Source organism: Oncorhynchus mykiss, chromosome 21 (assembly GCF_057628025.1).
Source record: "Oncorhynchus mykiss isolate SJ-2025 chromosome 21, ASM5762802v1, whole genome shotgun sequence".
In the NCBI taxonomy this organism is placed as follows: domain Eukaryota; kingdom Metazoa; phylum Chordata; class Actinopteri; order Salmoniformes; family Salmonidae; genus Oncorhynchus; species Oncorhynchus mykiss.
Window position 1 is genome coordinate 53,897,325 of NC_143042.1, and position 19,206 is coordinate 53,916,530.

The following is a 19,206-nucleotide window of genomic DNA, read 5'->3' on the forward strand; positions in this document are numbered from 1 at the left end:
AACAAACTTCCTTTCAATTTTTGTTATTCTTTGTGTTTGTATGGACTTTTTTTCCACCATCAAATAGACAGTAACAGTCAAAGTTTGGACACACCTACTCATTCAAGGGTTTTTCTATATTTTTACTATTTTCTACATTGTAGAATAATAGTGAAGACGTCAAAACTATGAAATAACACATATGGAATCATGTAGAAATCAAAAAAGTGTTAAACAAATCCAAATATATTTTATATTTGAGATTCTTCAAAGTAGCCACCCTTGGCCTTGACGACAGCTTTGCACACTCTTGGCATTCTCTCAACCAGTTTTATGAGGTAGTCACCTGGCATGCATTTCAATTAACAGGTGTGCCTTGTTGAAAGTTAATTTGTGGAATATCTATCCTTCTTAATGCTTTTGAGTCAATTAGTTGTGTTGTGACAAGGTAGGGGTGGTATACAGAAGATAGCCCTATTTGGTAAAAGACCAGGTCCATAATATGTCAAGAACAGCTCAAATAAGCAAAGAGAAATCCATCATCCAAGACACTCCATCTTTTTTTTAAGACATGCAGGTCAGACAATATGAAAAATTTTAAGAACTTTGAAAGTTTCTTCAAGTGCAGCCGCAAAAACCATCCAGCTCTATGATGAAACTGGCTCTCATGAGGACCGCCACAGGAAAGGAAGACCCATAGTTACCTCTGCTGCAGAGGATAAGTTCATTTGAGTTACCAGCCTCAGAAATTGCAGCCCAAATAAATGCTTCACAGAGTTCAAGTTACAGACACAACTCAACATCAACTGCTGCAAATTAACCCCTCTAAAGGACACCAATAAGAGACTTGCTTGGGCCAAGAAACACGAGCAACGGACATTAGACCGGTGGAAATCTGTTCTTTGGTATGAGATTTTTGGTTCAAACCACCTTGTCTTTGTGAGACGCGGAGTAGGTGAACGCATGATTTCCACATGTGTGGTTCCCAGAGTGAAGCATGGAGGATGACATGTGATGACGCTTTTCTGGTGACACTGTGATTAATTTAGAATTCAAGGCACACTTAACCAGCATGGCTGCCACAGCATTCTGCAGCGATACGCAATCCCATTTGGTTTGCACTTAGTGAGACTATCATTTCATTTTCAATAGGAAAATGACCCAACATACCTCCAGGCTATGTAGGGGCTATATAACCAAGGAGAGTGATGGAGTGCTGCATCAGATGACCTGGCAGCCAACAAGTGCTCAGCATTAGTAAGAAACTCCTTCAAAACATTCAGAAAAGCATTCCAGGTGAAGCTGGTTGAGAGAATGCCAAGAGTGTGCAAAGCCTCCATCAAGGCAAAGAAAGGGTGGGTACTTTGAAGAATATAAAATAGATTTGGATTTTATTAACACTTTTTTGGCTACTACATAATTCCATATGTATTAGTGTCCATGTCTTCACTATCATTCTACAATATTTTTAAAAAAAAGTACAAATAAAGGAACACCCTTGAATTAGTATTTTGTCCAAACTTTTGACTGGCACAATGTTTTATACTTCAAGGGGTCTTAACGTTCCAAATCAAAAAGCTAAATTATCCTTCATATAACCCTAAAACAATTCCATATAGCTTAGCATAACCCCCCAGACTCGTATGGGTTAAAGTGACATCACATCAGTTTGTTAAAAATGGTTACCACAAAATCTAGAATCATGCAGTAAATTGATCAACTTCCTCAGTATTCCACGCCTGTGCTGCCACCTACTGGTTGATTTGCCGGAGTACAATACCATTGCTCGTAAGCGTTCTTCCTTCTGCAAAGTGACCGTCAAGCTCTTACCACGGTTAACGTCAGTACAAACCATGAAGCACCTCGTTTGATGTTATAGGACAGATAGGTGATTGTACCGTCATAAAGACATGTTAATGTCACAAGAGTAAATGCATGACAACTTTAATATTTTCAGAAATATAAGTTTGAAAGAAATGACCAAGCGAAATGTAATTTATTGAACCAATTCAACCGAAGCCATTACAAAAACAAACAAAAAAAAATCTTCATTTGAACGTCACATTTTCACCATAGACCGCCAGGTTTACTGATCAGTACAAAATAGTCGAGAAAAAATAAAAATATAACATTTGAAACTACTAGCCACAGATGTCAGTTCAATGTCTAGTTTTGATTTACCAGATATTAGTGGTCAAATAACACAAATTCTACGTGAAATCACCCCCCCCCCAAAAAAAATCGCCATGTCATTAAATTTAGAGTGATTTATTTGTATTTATTTTTTTTACAAAAATGCCCTACAGTGACGAGATTATGCCAATGAAATCCGTTTTCCACGTTGATGCAAAGTAGTCAATTTATTGGGGGGGGGGGGGTTTGAAGTTAAATTGAAACTATGAGACTATAAGACCGCAATTACAGGAACACGAAAGGGAAAAAGAAAAAGGTGTCAGGAAATGATTTGTACCAGTTAATGAATAACGCAGAATTACTTGACTTGTTAGCTGTGACACGATCCCAACATACGTTTATATGGACCAACATTCATCATTAGCAGGCAACAGAGAAAACCACCGACTACAATGATAAGTCAATGTCATTAGTGACATTTCTCCAATATGATCCATCATATGGGCTTTAGCAAGAGCTAACATTTGGTGTAGACAGGGTAGGGGAAAAAAAAGGTGCCAAACAAGATTGTCTGTTCTAAAAACACCTTTACATCTTAAAAATAAACTGTGTACATAAAAACAAACATTGTTGGCCTCTAAAAGCCTTTTAATTCCAGCTAGGAAATAGCCTCAATCCAAAATTGTGTGCACTGTTTGGGAATCACTGCTTAAAAGCATAATATGAACCATCTAAAATCCTGAATGAGTAGCCTCTTCCAGCAGCGCTAAGTCACGAGTTTGACTGTGGGCCAGTTGAAGTTGACGGGTTCACTGGGCCGAGGTCTTGTCCTTGCCTTTGTCAACGCCATTGTGTTCTGGGATGTGCCTGTAGGGGCAGTTTGGCCTCCTGTTACAGCCCAGGTTCCTCCAGAAGAAGCACTCCTTTCTACAAAAGGATAGAAAAGTCACAAATATAATCTATAAACTGCCAATAAATGCATGCCAGCCCAAAGGATGGTGTGGCCCAACCACAACCTTTTCTAGTAATATTTTTTACTATGCCAACAATTTATGATTTTCAATAGGCTACTCACTGCTAGCAGGAAGCAAACCACTTCAAGATCAAAAACCAGGGACAGTACTGTATATTGCCCTTTCGCTATTTGTCCAATAGATCCTACGTACGTGCTATGGGAAGGCAGGTCCTGAGCTTTCTGGGCATCCTTGGCTATGCCCAGGTGTGTTGGGTTCCTGTCGGGGTAGCGCACTAAGATCTTGGACCCATTGAGCTCCATCCCCTTTAAGATGGCAGACAGACAATTATTTCCCAAGAGGTCAGAGGCTTGCACGAAACATCCAATTAAGACCAAGACTGCCTGAAAACTATACTAGCAGTCTCAAATCCTTGCCTTCTCTGTCATTGTTTCCTCAAATCCTCTAAGTGCATTGGAGGAAGTGGTCAGACACTGACTGACCTTAAGAGCCCATCCTCCAATAATCATAGAGGGGAATTGAAGTCTGAACACAATGAATTAAGAAACTTATGGGAACATAAGTGTGTGAAACCAAACATGTTACTCAAACATACAGAATAAAGTAGAGCAAAAGGGGCAGACACTCACACATAAGACCCAGGGACCTTTAGTGCAAGTCTGCACGTTGTAAAGACACTTACATGAAAAGTCAAAGCAATCTCACAACAGTCTGGGTCCAAGTAGTTAACAAAAGCACATCGTCTGGAGCGCAGAAGCTTAATACTATGGATTTTCCCAGCTCTGCAATGAAAGAGACATTGATTAGAGATGCAGAAACAAGCAGGGGACTGATTAAACAAGGATATTTTCAAGAGTGCCTCGTTCATAGCTTAGTTTTCTACTCAAGCATAGTTGTCAAACAAAATCTGGAAACTGGGTAAGGTGATTGGCTGTGGCAAAACACAGTATACATTTTTTTAAAATGTTAAACTAGGCAAGTCAGTAAGGAACAAATTCTTAGTTACAATGACGGCCTACCGGGGAACAGTGGGTTAACTGCCTTGTTCAGGAGCAGGACAGATGTTTACCGTGCCAGCTCGAGGATTCGATCCAGCAACCTTTCGGTTACTGGCCCAACGCTCTAACCACTAAGCTAACTTCCGGCCCAATAACTAAATGAATGGTGTGTAAAGGAGATCTTTCTTACTGCCCCACTTCCCCGAGGGTTCAATTGAAATATGTGGTGCATTCACTTACCCCTCAAATCTCTCTATAATCATAGCCTCCGTTGCTGATGGGACCAAGTTTCCAACCCAAATAGGGTACAATTTACTGTAAGTAAAAGCAAATATCAAATTGCTACACCTACCAACAACACACATTACAACCAGTAGCAATATACACGAAAACAGACACGATCTCTAATACTACATTTTCATGTCAAGGACTGGGAATTGAAAAACAGTCAAATAGAACTCAAACTTACGTTGCTACAGGAAAGTTTTCCGATCTCCTTATGGGGGTGTTGGTCTTGGGTCTGTTCTGAAGGCTTTGTGAATGCTGGGCCTGATGAGGTTTTGGTGCCGAGGGGAACTCTGATGTTGTAGAGGTGCTGTAGACACGGTCCACTTTGGCAGGATAGGTAACACTTGCAGTTGGATAACTGCCGTTATAGAGGATTCCTAAAACAAGAACAAGTCCCTAAAAATGTCTGAGGTTTCTCAGTTCAAATAACTCTGGACTCCACAACAGTATATATATGTCAAGTTGCCTACCTCCACACAGAGGAGAAACCTCAGATGCTCTTACCAGATATTTTGGACAGTGCCTCAAGTGATTTCTCCACGTTCCCGTGAATTATTAAGGCATTTGAGCTCTGTTCCCGGGAAAAGCCAAACCCCTGCAAACAAGACCACAAAACCCAGAAACATTGCATCAGAAATATGTAACACCTTTCAAATGGTATCTGCCTACTATTGAGTCCAACCAGTTGTACATCGTTTCTACTACAGTAACCCATAAGAGACTAAAATAGTCTCCTTCCATGTTTATAAAAAAAAAAAAATTGTCCTAATGCAGCTTGGGTGTGCGATAACTGTCAACTCCGCATCATCATGTTGCTGACCATTAGCTGTGTTATCTGGACCCTCATAAGTTCCTGGGCGGCATCGGCACAGGAGCTGTCCAACCGCAGCACTTCCTTTAAGGCCTGGGCGGCTTCGTCGTATCTCTGTGGGGGAAATTATTGTAAATTCTCTCTACGCTAAAACGTAAGACTCTCAGTCTGAATAGTAAACAATAAGGTATGCACAGATGTTTGCGAATGCGCTTTGAGGCACATGCTCACGTACCGATTCACGATTGGCGAAAAGACAGGAAGTACACAACTTGGCATGGTTACAAAAAAAAGGGATAGTTGACATTTCTTGTTCTCGATAGAAATTCTACAGAAATGCAATCCAAGTTTGAAAGACATCCAAGAGAGAGGATAACGGTTCAAAGCTCCATAACTGGACCCTGGCATCAGACGACATTACCTTCAGCCCTGCCAGAGCTCTGCCTTTTCTGTAGAGGCCTTTGACCCAGCCAGGACTCATGTTGAGGGCTAACTCCGCATCAGCCAAGGCTTTCTCATAGTCCTGGATCTTCTCATAACAGAAGGACCGGTTGCCAAACAGCCTGAAACACAAAAGCAGTTTGTTTTTAGTTGTAAAAGCACATTGAAAACCTGAGAAAGTGGTGTCATTTAAACCAAATCAATTATCCTAGTTGATGGCACAGCCTAGGAACCAATCAATACTGTAAAGGGAAAAAAATCATTTTGCAAACCATTTAAAATCACATTTATTCAAAAAATAATTGGTGAACAGTTTGACCTTTCAAGATGATTGTAGTTTCTCACCTAAACTCTGCAGGGTTGTACTTAATTGCATCCGTAAAATACTTAACAGCCATGTCAAAATGTCCACTGCTGGCAAACTGATTACCAATTACTGTGGAGAGAGAGAAAAAAAAAAAGCTGCCAAATTCAAAATCAGTGTACCCCCCTCTTCTAGGGTGTTCCTTTCAAGCATCTCTGGTCTAGAATACTCACTTTTGCAACATTTGGACAGAAAGTTACGAAATAATGAGGGAAGTTCTTTAATAATATAATAAGGGAAACTCACCAGCCAGCTCTGTACTCTTTTTAACTATATCCTCAGTGTTGGGTACAGGAGAATTCTGTGCAAGGATAAAACAAGAGACAAGTTTACACATCCAGAATACTTAAAAGTGGGCACACACTGCAATGATAAGACAGAACGATATTTCTCTACGATTTCACTTGTCGCAGATCCTTTTTCTGGATTGTATTTTAATCTTGAAGCATAGTGTCACCGGGGGTTGGGGGGGCAACGAAGTAGATGAAATGCCCCCCCCTCCCTCCATGTTCTCCAGACAACATCATGACCCACACATGAGGAAAAGTCTCATAACTAAATGTTTTGTCGGAGCTCCTGCAGTGCGACAGGTGATGCATTCTGATAGCCAATAGAAATGCACGATGAGTGAATAAACTGGTCCGCTGTGGAATTGCTCAATCAGTATGATACGTTATATACAACATTTTTCAGTCAGCTCACACTACACTCAATCCACTTCAACAACATACCCAATGCCTCAACTAATTATTTGATGCACTTCCATTTCTCCCTGCCAATATTCATAACTGTTTACCCATCTCTCGTTGAAATCGTATATATGTCATTTGGGGAAAAACAGCTGCTAAGTGAGGGGGGAGTCCATCGTACACTACCGATAGCAACAGCAAGATTTAACCGCTGGTTTATTGTACAGTGTGCCATCTATTTCCAGGATGTTTAATATTGTACAGTGTATTCCTGGCTTTGTGTACACCTTAAGCATTCAATAGGAAAGATTAGCACACCTTTTGTACATCTTTCATTTCTTTATTTGGTTTCTCCTTCGGTTGACTGGTTTTCTTTTTCTCCTTCCATTCTGGCCTAGGCTTCTGTTCAAGTTGTCGCTTTGCTATATCAGCAGCCTTGGATACAAAACTGCTGGTCATATCCAGCTGCAGTTCCTGGTGGAAATAGGGGAAGAGAAAAGGGTCAAAATAGACCTGTTCATTTTCTCCAAAATAGAAACTTGATAAAGTGTTTTTTTTTTGCTTCTGGAGTTAAACACCAACAATGACATGCTGCTTCTGTTACGCCAGTGTTCATTTAGACAGCTATTTTAGATATAGTTTCAGTCTTAATGACTAAATAAACTTTTAGTCTTTGTCCCATTTTAGTAAATATGTTCTTAGTTGGACTTAAACTCGGGACAATGTGTTTAGTTTTAGCCCGTGCATTTCTCCCCCCCAAAAATAACGCATTTGCCATCATGTGAACATTCAGATAGCCGTGTCCAACTTGGCCTACTATCTCTTCGTATGGCTGACATGTTATTTTTAGTGCTACACTGATATTGATTAGTGCACTGTTGGATTTTATAGCTTGCAAGTAAAGGCATTTCACTGTACTTGTGCACATGACATTAAAAACTTTAAATATTGCTATTGTGGTAGATTGTAACCAATACAAGCCATGATTAACTACAGCCTAGGATACAGGTTAAACCATTTAAAGATACAGCTCTTTTCATCCCACCATGACCTGACACTGAAAATAATTGGAGAGTGAGCTTTCCAACAATGCCAGAAATATTACTGTAATCCTAATATTTAGCAAATAGCATGAATATTTCCCCAAAAAGGGGTAAAAACTACACTCACATTTGTGGATAGATGAAAAAAATATCAGTGCACATGGGGAAATAAGAGTTTCTGATGTGATCAAAGCAAAAAATATCTTATATGAAAGAGAGTAAACATTGTTTCTAGTTTAGGTCAGTTGCAATCGAAGCTTCCTGGTTGCGCTTCAGTGACTGAAGTAACCGTTCGGGAGTTATGTGGGAGAGCCGGTTAGACCCGCTCAAATCAGACTGCGCAACTGAAAGAGGTTAATACGGCCAATGAGAGGATTGCATGAAATATTCCGCAAAGTCATGCATGCTTATGATTGGACAACACAGAAGAAGGGGCGGGAGCTTGATGTGAAATTAAAATGTTCTTTAGCCCAACATGGAATTGTCTCTTCACATTTTTACTGAAACAAAAAACTAGTATGATACAATGTTTAAAAAAATAAAATAATTTAAACTGCATCTCATTATATTCATTCATTTTCACCAAGGATAATATGTTGTACTTTTAAAAAAAATGTTTTATTAAATGAACACTGCATAATGCCAAATGCAGGGTGTGACATTTAACTTCTAAACGACACTTATCCTGTTACTACGATCACTTGCCCGAAAATGTATCCTATGCATAGGGGAGAAGCCATACGTTTGCTGCCTTTCACCTACACACGAAGGGATAAAGCAGAAAGATCCATACTGCAATTCTTTCCATTTTGGTTGACATCAAAACATTCTCAGAAAAGGCTCAACTTTCTTGACTGCCACACACTGTCTGTCTTTCACTTAAACAATGGGGAGGAATCAGAAATATCAGTTTCAGGCTACTGGAATGCTATAGTTTGGTTGTTTTTAACATAAACATACATAAAACATTATTTATCACTAACCCCTGCTAATGCTACGCTCCCAGTGGAGCAGCTCGATGAGTCACATGTAACCAAAATGTAAAAGGCATAATTTTAGTTTGGTTACCTCCGAGTTGCTGTGTATGCTCTCCTCTTCACTCTCCTCCTCGGCGTCGCTGGACTCTCCGCTGCTGTCTCCGCTATCAGTAACAGACAAGTCCTGCAGGCCCTGAGCGAGAGCCCCTTTAGCGCTGGTACTAGTCTTGTTACACTTACTTTCATTCACTTTACTCTCTGCATCAACCTGTGAACATTCAACATTCATATGTCAAGAGAGAAAAATCATACATTTAAATTATATTGACATGCTTAAACTGATATATATATATATATATACATATAAACCCAGGTGTGATTGTGATTTTATTAAATATAATGAACATTGTTAATCAGCGGAGTTGATATAGCACTCACCTTGACTTCTGTCACTGGGTTCTGTTTTTCTTTTTCCAACTTCTCAAGCAGTCTTCTTTCTTTTTGTTTCTGTAGGACAGAAATTGATAAAAGTAGAACTTTGTTTAAATTGTCTGAGCTTTCCTAAACCCACTAACCTCCCGACGAGTATGGGTAAGTTGGGGGGGGGGGGGGGGGGGGGGTCGGACTAGTTGACCTCAACTCACAATTTTCTTAATCTTCTTCTTCTCAGCCTTGACTTTACTCTTTCGGTACTCTTTCAACGCCTCAAGAGCTCTCACGGCAGGCTGCAGAACGAAGACATATTTAAATAGAATACAAGATTATTCAAAAAGGTTTTGTAGCAATCAAAGCCATACTCTTTTTCCATTAGATTAACAGGAGATTGTAAAATACTGACATTATCTGGAGAAGGTTTAGAGGCTGCTTTAGGTGGTTGATTGTAATGCAGAGAGGTGGGTTGGTATGAAGAGCTTGAGTTGGATAAGAAGTTTCTGGAAAATCCACAGTATGACTTTCTACCATGGTGATCTTCATAGTCACTGTCATAAAAGTCTTCACCCGAGTAATATTCATGGGTTACAAAATCCAAACCTTGGTGAAAAGAATGGGAATTGTCATTCACAGTAAACAATAGAGCTAGACGTTGGGAACAGGATAGATTCAAACTAATTTATTTTCAGCACATCTTGTTTAAATATGATTCATCTTTCAAGGTCCAGTGACATTTTTTTTTTTTTTTTTTAATCAAGGCGACTGATGTGATACAAAACTTGTTATTCATCTAATACATATTCTGATAAGTCATCTTGGTATAAAAATGCTAATAAACGTATCATCGATGTTATTTGCATTTATACTGTGCTAGCACTAGGCCAGCGTTTCCCAAACTCTGTCCTCTGGACCCCAAAGTGGTGCACGTTTAGGTTTCGCCTTAACTCTACACAGCCTGACTCAAATCATCAAAGCTTGATGATTAGTTGATTATTTGAATCAGCTGTGTGGTGCTAGGACAAAAAAAACGTGCAGCCCTTGGGGTTTGAGGATAGAGTTTGGAGAAACCCTGCACTAGGCATTGCTTTTAATACCAGTTCTTACCAAGATATCCAATGTTTAGCCCGTGAGAGTTCACTCTTACAAAATCCATTACAGCATGCTGAAAAAGAAAGGAGGCAGGAAAGTAAAGTACAGATGCATTTTTATGTGTCTCTTAGATAGGGTTGCACAATTATGGGAACTTTAAAATCAACTCCCTGGTTTCCCTGCTCCCCCCCCCCCCCAGCACTGAGCATATTTCAGGTTTGCTAAGCGCAAAGTTGAACATTGAATTCCGTGCAACATCCAGTACACGTTAACTGGGAATACTGAGGCTGTACCCGCTTTCAAGTTAGTTTTACATGGCCAAGTAAACTGTGGCTATTTGAGCATAATGTAGGCCTTCCATCAAACGGAGAACTTGCTTAAAAAAAAAATGTAATTGTTGGAAAAGGCAATTATAAAAAGTCCTAATCTCAGATCCAGGAAATGTGAAAAATGACGTTGACGTTTTCGTGAGAATGACCCTTAGACAGACCCCACTTCACACGGGTGTCTCCCCCCTCCTTGCCTCAAACAACGCCAGTACACAAATTAAAATGTAATCCCTACAACAATTGCTAACTAAACATTCAGCTTGGTACTTACCATCCTATGGATGTCTCCGGGGTCTAATAGCAGGAAAAAAATACAAAATGTCAGCAGGGCACACACGTAATGTTAGCTAACGTTACTAGCTAATAGTTAGCAGCTAGCTTAGGTTCTTTAGATAAGAGATATCGAAGTTACTTCCTGCGACCGCTTAACGTGTTCGCAGCTATACCAAAAAAACTAAATAGCTAGACTAAATGTTAGCTACTTCTAGCTAGTAAACTTACAGAAAGTTATGAGTTAGCTAACATCTGATATCTCGTGAGTCAAACATAGGTGGTGTTTGGGAAGAGAGAAAAATAGTACTCTTACGCTGCTCCACTTCTGAAACCTTCGCGAGTCTTCTTTCAGACATGTCGAATGAGAGCAAGCTATATATATATATATATATATATATATATATTTTATTTTTTTTAAATTAGCTAGCTTAATGACGCTGGCGTATCCATCGAAATGTTTTGCCTCGTTTTTTTCCCCCCACCTTTGTGTCGAATGAACTCAAATCCCCCCTCAAAAAATGTCGGTCTCTTCTTCTGTGGTTTTTATCTGCTGTTGGCATCCAACGTTATGGTGCATTGCCGCCTCCTACTGTCCTGGAGCGTGGGCCAGAGACAAGGAGGAACTAAATCCTACCCGCCAGCCCAATTTGATAAAAATATATGAGACTGTATCTGATGACGTTTTACTCCGTTTGCTCTTTTAAACTCAATTGCTGTATCCCCTCCGTTTGATGGAAGGCCTACATGGATCTCAGGCTCTCTTTCCATCTCATACTGCCCACACTGTATCAGTACATGCTCCCCTGTCTCTGTTTCCTGACAGTAATCACACCTTCCTGTTGGATGCTTTCATATCACATTAAATGTGACATTAAAAGTCTCAACCCGTTGTTTCTCACCCTCAGCCCTTGTATAGATGACCTCCTCTCTTCTGTCTCTTTCTGCCATCCTTTCCTACTTTACTTTACTTTGTACTCTGTGTGTGTGTCGCAGATGTCGAAATCTAAATCATATTTTATTGGTCACAAATTCACAACCACTACCTTATACACACAAATGTAAGGGATGAATAGGTACATAGGTATATATGGATGAGCGATGGCTGTGCGGCATAGGTAAGATGCAGCAGATGGAATAGAGCAGTATATACGAGACGCGTGATGTAGGACACGTAAACATTATTAAAGTGGTGTTATATAAAGTGACTAATGATAGGCATCGGCAAGATGCTAAGGCACTACATCTCAGTCACTACAGACACCCTGGTTTGAATCCAGGCTGTATCACAACCGGCCGTGATTGGGAGTCCCATAGGGTGGCGCACAATTGGCCCAGCATCATCCGAGTTAGGCCGGTGTGGGCCGTCATTGTAAATACGAATTTGTTCTGAACTGACTTGCCTAGTTAAATAAAAAAACATGCTTGACCTTAGTGTCTGTGTTCCACTGCTCCTGTCATCTCTGTACCACCACTGTCCTTATCATTCCCTTAACCTCTGCCTTGCTCTTTGGCAATCCACATCCACCTCCTCTCTCCTAAGGACCTGTTTAGCTAGCATATCTACAAGACTTCCACCCAGGGACACACTCCTTTCATGCCGCTTTGATACAGCTCCAAACGGAAGTGATTTTCTTAGCAGGTTAGGGGAGCATTTTCCCAAACTCTCCTAACATGCTACGAAAAAGACCATTCCAGTTGTAGTGTGAAGTGTGTTTCTCCTTCCAACCCCACATGGGCTGAGATCCAAGCATAACTTCTGGGCATTGGTCTCACCCGGGAATGAATTTGGAGTACCCATATAGCAGGTATTGTCTGCTCATAATCTTGATGTGATTGGCCTGACTGAAACATGGCTTAAACCGGATTAATTTACTGTGTTAAATGAGGCCTCACCTCCTGGTTACACTAGTGACCATATCCCCCGCGCATCCAGCAAAGGCGAAGGTGTTGCTAACATTTACAATAGCGAATTTCAATTTATAAAAACAAAAAAAGACTGCGTTTTGGTCTTTTGAGCTTCTAGTCATGAAATCTATGCAGCCTACTCAATCACTTTTTATAGCTACTGTTTACAGGCCTCCCGGGCCATATACAGCGTTCCTCACCGAGTTCCCTGAATTCCTATCGGACCTTATAGTCATGGCAGATAATATTCACATTTTTGGTGACTTTAAAATTCACATGGAAAAGTCCACAAACCCACTCCAAAAGGCTTTCGGAGCCATCATCGACTCAGTGGGTTTTGTCCAACATGTCTCCGGACCTACTCACTGCCACAGTCATACTCTGGACCTAGTTTTGTCCCGTGGAATAAATATTGTGGCTCTTAATGTTGTTCCTCATAATCCTGGACTATCTGACCACCATTTTATTACGTTTGCAATCGCAACAAATAATCTGCTCAGACCCCAACCAAGCAGCATCAAAAGCCATGCTATAAATTCTCGGACAACCCAAAGATTTTTCGATGCCCTTCGACTCCCTCCACCTACCCAAGGACGTCAGAGTACAACTGTAAGTCTTCCGACTAGCTTGGAAATACCGTGCAGTACAATACCGTGCAGTATTGAAGAGCCCTCACTGCTGCTCGATCATCCTATTTTTCCAACTTAATTGAGGAGAATAAGAACAATCCATGATTGATTTGATGCTGTCGCAAAGCTAACTAAAAAGCAGCATTCCCAAAGAGAGGACGGCTTTCACATCAGCAGTGATACATTTATGAACTTTGAAAAGATCATGTACTTTTTGTCAAAGAAAGCAAATTATGGACTCCTCTTTAAATCGGCATATTTCTCCAAAGCTCAGTTATACTGAATCTGCACAACACTGCTAGGACCTAGGATCAAGGGAGACACTCAAGTGTTTTAGTACTATATCTCTTGACACATTGATGAAAATAGTCATGGCCTCTAAACCTTAAAGCTGCATACTGGACCAATTAACCTAAACGATTGAAAGAGCTGATTCCTGTGCTTGTCCCTCCTATGTTGAATATAATAAAATGTCTCCCTATCCACCAGATGTGTACCAGACTCACTAAAAGTGGCAGTAATAAAAGCCTCTCTTGAAAAAACCAAACCTTGACCCAGAAAATATTTAAAAAACTATGGGCCTATATCGAATCTCCCATTCCTCTAGCACTGAGACTGCACTCGTGAAGGTGGTAAATTACATTTTAATGGCGTCAGACCAAGGCTGTGCAGCTGTCCTCATGCTCCTAGACCTTAGTGCTGCTTTTGAAACCATCGATCACCGCATTGTTTTGGAGAGATTGGAAACCCAAATTGGTCTACACTGACAAGTTATGGCCTGGTTTAGACTTATGCCTAGTGCAAGTCATTCCCAAAAGCAAGTCATTCCCTGAGCGGGAATCAAACCCAGGCCGCGGTGGTAACAGAACCGAATCCTAACCACTAGACCAACAGGGAGAGAGGAAAATACTTATAGCAAGCTAGGGGGCTAAACAGCGATTTTATTCCTCGGCTCACTTTTTGTCTATTCCCAAATGCAACTACTTGCAATCTAAGGGGATGTAGCTCAGAGGAATAGAGCATTAGTTGAACGTACGAAGACCTGGGGGCAATCCTAAGCAGCTCCAAGACACCACCAAACTCAGCAGATTAATTTCTTAAAGGGAACATATGCTTCTGCCGAACCTCTGACCATCTAGGTGATGGCGTTTGACTACATCCGTCACCCTTCGATAGCTCAGTTGGTAGAGCGGAGGACTGTAGACGAAATTGCTGTAATCCTTAGGTCGCTGGTTCAAATCCGGTTTGAAGGATGGTATATTTTCTTGTGGCTTACGCCAACTTTTTGACAGCAGTGCACCTTGACACGTGCTTGACAAAAAAATATCTTTCCCTGAGAGAAGAAATCTTCACTTGTTGACCTATGATAGGAATGTTGGTAGAGCACAAGATAGTTCACGAGATTGCAACAGTCCTTAGATCGCTGACTCAGAAGAGTATAACTTTTTCTGCAGTTGTGCCAAGTTTTTGACTTATGTCTTGTGTTTCCCCAAAAGCAAGTCATTCCCTGAGCGGGAATCAAACCCAGGCCGCGGTGGTAAAATAACCAAATCCTAACCACTAGACCAACAGGGAGAGAGAACAAGACATTTCGCAGTGAGGGGGCTAAACAGCGATTTTATTCCTCGGCTCACTTTTTGTCTATTCCCAAATGCAATTACTTGCAATCTAAGGGGGTGTAGTTCAGAGGAATAGAGCATTAGTTGAACGTACGAAGACCTGGGGGCAATCCTTAGCAGCTCCAAGACACCACCAAACTCAGCAGATTAATTTCATGAAAGGAACATATGCTTCTGCCAAACCTCTGATCATCTAGCTAAGGGCGTTTGACTACTTGCGTCACCCTTCGATAGCTCAGTTGGTAGAGCGGAGGACTGTAGATGAAATTGCTGTAATCCTTAGGTAGCTGGTTCAAATCCGGCTCAAAGGATTGTACATTTTCTTGTGGCTTACGCCAACTTTTTGACAGCAGTGCACCTTGACATGTGCTTGACAAAAAAATATCTTTCCCTGAGAGAAGAAATCTTCACTTGTTGACCTATGATAGGAATGTTGGTAGAGATGTTGGTAGAGCACAAGAGAGTTCTCGAGATTGCAACAGTCCTTAGGTCGCTGACTCAGAAGAATATAACTTTTTCTGCAGTTGTGCCAAGTTTTTGACTTATGCCTAGTGTTTCACCAAAAGCAAGTCATTCCCTGAGCGGGAATCAAACCCAGGCCGCGGTGGTAAAAGAACCGAATCCTAACCACTAGACCAACAGGGAGAGAGAAAAATACTTTTTGCAAGCTAGGGGGCTAAACAGCGATTTTATTCCTCGGCTCACTTTTTGTCTATTCCCAAATGCAACTACTTGCAATCTAAGGGGATGTAGCTCAGAGGAATAGAGCATTAGTTGAACGTACGAAGACCTGGGGGCAATCCTCAGCAGCTCCAAGAAACCACCAAACTCAGCAGATTAATTTCTTAAAGGGAACATATGCTTCTGCCGAACCTCTGACCATCTAGGTGATGGCGTTTGACTACATTTTTTATCCTTCGATAGCTCAGTTGGTAGAGCGGAGGACTGTAGGTGAAATTGCTGTAATCCTTAGGTCGCTGGTTCAAATCCGGCTCGAAGGATTGTACTTTTTCTTGTGGCTTACGCCAACTTTTTGACAGCAGTGTACCATGACATGTGCTTGACAAAAAAATATATTTCCCTGAGAGAAGAAATCTTCACTTGTTGACCTTTGATAGGAATGTTAGTAGAGGAGCAGAGAGTTCTCGAGATTGCAACAGTCCGTATGTCGCTGATTCAGAAGAGTATAACTTATTCTGCAGTTGTTCCAAGTTTTTGACTTATGCCTAGTGTTTACCCAAAAGCAAGTCATTCCCTGAGCGGGAATCAAACCCAGGCCGCGGTGGTAAAAGAACCGAATCCTTACCACTAGACCAACAGGGAGAGAGAAAAATACATTTCGCAAGCTAGGGGGCTAAACAGCGATTTTATTCCTCGGCTCACTTTTTGTCTATTCCCAAATGCAACTACTTGCAATCTAAGGGGATGTAGCTCAGAGGAATAGAGCATTAGTTGAACGTACGAAGACCTGGGGGCAATCCTCAGCAGCTCCAAGAAACCACCAAACTCAGCAGATTAATTTCTTAAAGGGAACATATGCTTCTGCCAAACCTCTGACCATCTAGGTGATGGCGTTTGACTACATTTTTTATCCTTCGATAGCTCAGTTGGTAGAGCGGAGGACTGTAGGTGAAATTGCTGTAATCCTTAGGTTGCTGGTTCAAATCCGGCTCAAAGGATTGTACTTTTTCTTGTGGCTTACGCCAACTTTTTGACAGCAGTGTACCATGACATGTGCTTGACAAAAAATATCTTTCCCTGAGAAAAGAAATCTTCACTTGTTGACCTTTGATAGGAATGTTGGTAGAGCAGCAGAGAGTTCTCGAGATTGCAACAGTCCGTATGTCGCTGACTCAGAAGAGTATAACTTTTTCTGCAGTTGTTCCAAGTTTTTGACTTATGCCTTGTGTTTACCCAAAAGCAAGTCATTCCCTGAGCGGGAATCAAACCCAGGCCGCGGTGGTAAAATAACCGAATCCTAACCACTAGACCAACAGGGAGAGAGAAAAATACTTTTTGCAAGCTAGGGGGCTAAACAGCGATTTTATTCCTCGGCTCACTTTTTGTCTATTCCCAAATGCAACTACTTGCAATCTAAGGGGATGTAGCTCAGAGGAATAGAGCATTAGTTGAACGTACGAAGACCTGGGGGCAATCCTCAGCAGCTCCAAGAAACCACCAAACTCAGCAGATTAATTTCTTAAAGGGAACATATGCTTCTGCCAAACATCTGACCATCTAGGTGATGGCGTTTGACTACATTCTTTACCCTTCGATAGCTCAGTTGGTAGAGGGGAGGACTGTAGGTGAAATTGCTGTAATCCTTAGGTTGCTGGTTCGAATCTAGCTCGAAGGATTGTGCTTTTTCGTGTGTCTTACGCCAACTTTTTGACAGCAGTGTACCATGACATGTGCTTGACAAAAAATATCTTTCCCTGAGAGAAGAAATCTTCACTTGTTGACCTTTGATAGGAATGTTGGTAGAGCAGCAGAGAGTTCTCGAGAATGCAACAGTCCGTATGTCGCTGATTCAGAAGAGTATAACTTTTTCTGCAGTTGTTCCAAGTTTTTGACTTATGCCTAGTGTTTACCCAAAAGCAAGTCATTCCCTGAGCGGGAATCAAACCCAGGCCGCGGTGGTAAAAGAACCGAATCCTAACCACTAGACCAACAGGGAGAGAGAAAAATACATTTCGCAAGCTAGGGGGCTAAACAGCGATTTTATTCCTCGGCTCACTTTTTGTCTATTCCCAAATGCAACTACTTGCAATCTAAGGGGATGTAGCTCAGAGGAATAGAGCATTAGTTGAACGTACGAAGACCTGGGGGCAATCCTCAGCAGCTCCAAGAAACCACCAAACTCAGCAGATTAATTTCTTAAAGGGAACATATGCTTCTGCCATCTCTGACCATCTAGGTGATGGTGTTTGACTAAATTTTTCATCCTTCGATAGCTCAGTTGGTAGGGCGGAGGACTGTAGGTGAAATTGCTGTAATCCTTAGGTCGCTGGTTCAAATCCGGCTCGAAGGATTGTACTTTTTCTTGTGGCTTACGCCAACTTTTTGACAGCAGTGTACCATGACATGTGCTTGACAAAAAAATATCTTTCCCTGAGAGAAGAAATCTTCACCTGTTGAACTTTGATAGGAATGTTGGTAGAGCAGCAGAGAGTTCTCGAGAATGCAACAGTCCGTATGTCGCTGATTCAGAAGAGTATAACTTTTTCTGCAGTTGTTCCAAGTTTTTGACTTATGCCTAGTGTTTACCCAAAAGCAAGTCATTCCCTGAGCGGGAATCAAACCCAGGCCGCGGTGGTAAAAGAACCGAATCCTAACCACTAGACCAACAGGGAGAGAGAAAAATACTTTTTGCAAGCTAGGGGGCTAAACAGCGATTTTATTCCTCGGCTCACTTTTTGTCTATTCCCAAATGCAACTACTTGCAATCTAAGGCGATGTAGCTCAGAGGAATAGAGCATTAGTTGAACGTACGAAGACCTGGGGGCAATCCTCAGCAGCTCCAAGAAACCACCAAACTCAGCAGATTAATTTCTTAAAGGGAACATATGCTTCTGCCAAACCTCTGACCATCTAGGTGATGGCGTTTGACTACATTCTTTAACCTTCAATAGCTCAGTTGGTAGAGGGGAGGACTGTAGGTGAAATTGCTGTAATCCTTAGGTTGCTGGTTCGAATCTAGCTCGAAGGATTGTACTTTTTCGTGTGTCTTACGCCAACTTTTTGACAGCAGTGTACCATGACATGTGCTTGACAAAAAATATCTTTCCCTGAGAGAAGAAATCTTCACTTGTTGACCTTTGATAGGAATGTTGGTAGAGCAGCAGAGAGTTCTCGAGAATGCAACAGTCCGTATGTCGCTGACTCAGAAGAGTATAACTTTTTCTGCAGTTGTGCCAAGTTTTTGACTTATGCCTAGTGTTTCCCCAAAAGCAAGTCATTCCCTGAGCGGGAATCAAACCCAGGCCGCGGTGGTAAAAGAACCGAATCCTAACCACTAGACCAACAGGGAGAGAGAAAAATACTTTTTGCAAGCTAGGGGGCTAAACAGCGATTTTATTCCTCGGCTCACTTTTTGTCTATTCCCAAATGCAACTACTTGCAATCTAAGGGGATGTAGCTCAGAGGAATAGAGCATTAGTTGAACGTACGAAGACCTGGGGGCAATCCTCAGCAGCTCCAAGAAACCACCAAACTCAGCAGATTAATTTCTTA

The 19,206-nt window shown here is 41.3% G+C and overlaps 1 protein-coding gene and 2 non-coding genes across 3 annotated transcripts; 2 read left to right on the plus strand and 1 right to left on the minus strand.

Annotated features, from left to right (window-relative positions):
• Positions 1-1,956: 1,956 nt before the first annotated feature.
• LOC110500793 (uncharacterized) lies at positions 1,957-11,390 on the minus strand. The gene is made up of 18 exons (XM_021578327.3): positions 11,134-11,390; positions 10,819-10,841; positions 10,234-10,291; positions 9,536-9,729; positions 9,342-9,422; positions 9,136-9,204; positions 8,789-8,965; positions 6,996-7,151; positions 6,235-6,289; positions 5,970-6,060; positions 5,605-5,746; positions 5,193-5,297; positions 4,877-4,967; positions 4,554-4,749; positions 4,325-4,399; positions 3,769-3,868; positions 3,279-3,391; positions 1,957-3,039 (listed from the first exon to the last, which is right to left on the minus strand). The coding sequence occupies exons 1-18, from the start codon at positions 11,174-11,176 to the stop codon at positions 2,922-2,924; spliced, it is 1,887 nt and encodes a 628-aa protein (XP_021434002.1). The 5' UTR covers positions 11,177-11,390; the 3' UTR covers positions 1,957-2,921.
• A 4,497-nt stretch (positions 11,391-15,887) lies between these two features.
• On the plus strand, positions 15,888-15,974 carry trnay-gua (transfer RNA tyrosine (anticodon GUA)). The gene is given in 2 exon segments: positions 15,888-15,924; positions 15,939-15,974. It is a non-coding gene; the product is annotated as a tRNA-Tyr (tRNA).
• A 1,943-nt stretch (positions 15,975-17,917) lies between these two features.
• On the plus strand, positions 17,918-18,004 carry trnay-gua (transfer RNA tyrosine (anticodon GUA)). Its single transcript is given in 2 exon segments — positions 17,918-17,954; positions 17,969-18,004. It is a non-coding gene; the product is annotated as a tRNA-Tyr (tRNA).
• The last annotated feature ends 1,202 nt before the right edge of the window (positions 18,005-19,206 follow it).

Bases quoted from the DNA above. Each gene is read 5' to 3' on its own strand.
- LOC110500793 (XM_021578327.3), bottom strand. From the start codon at position 11,176: ATGTCTGAAAGAAGACTCGCGAAGGTTTCAGAAGTGGAGCAGC. The intron at 9,423-9,535 runs GTCAGTATTTTA...TTCGTTCTGCAG, and splicing joins CTAAACCTTCTCCAGATAAT to CCTGCCGTGAGAGCTCTTGA. The intron at 6,290-6,995 runs GTGTGCTAATCT...ATCCTTGCACAG, and splicing joins AAATGAAAGATGTACAAAAG to AATTCTCCTGTACCCAACAC.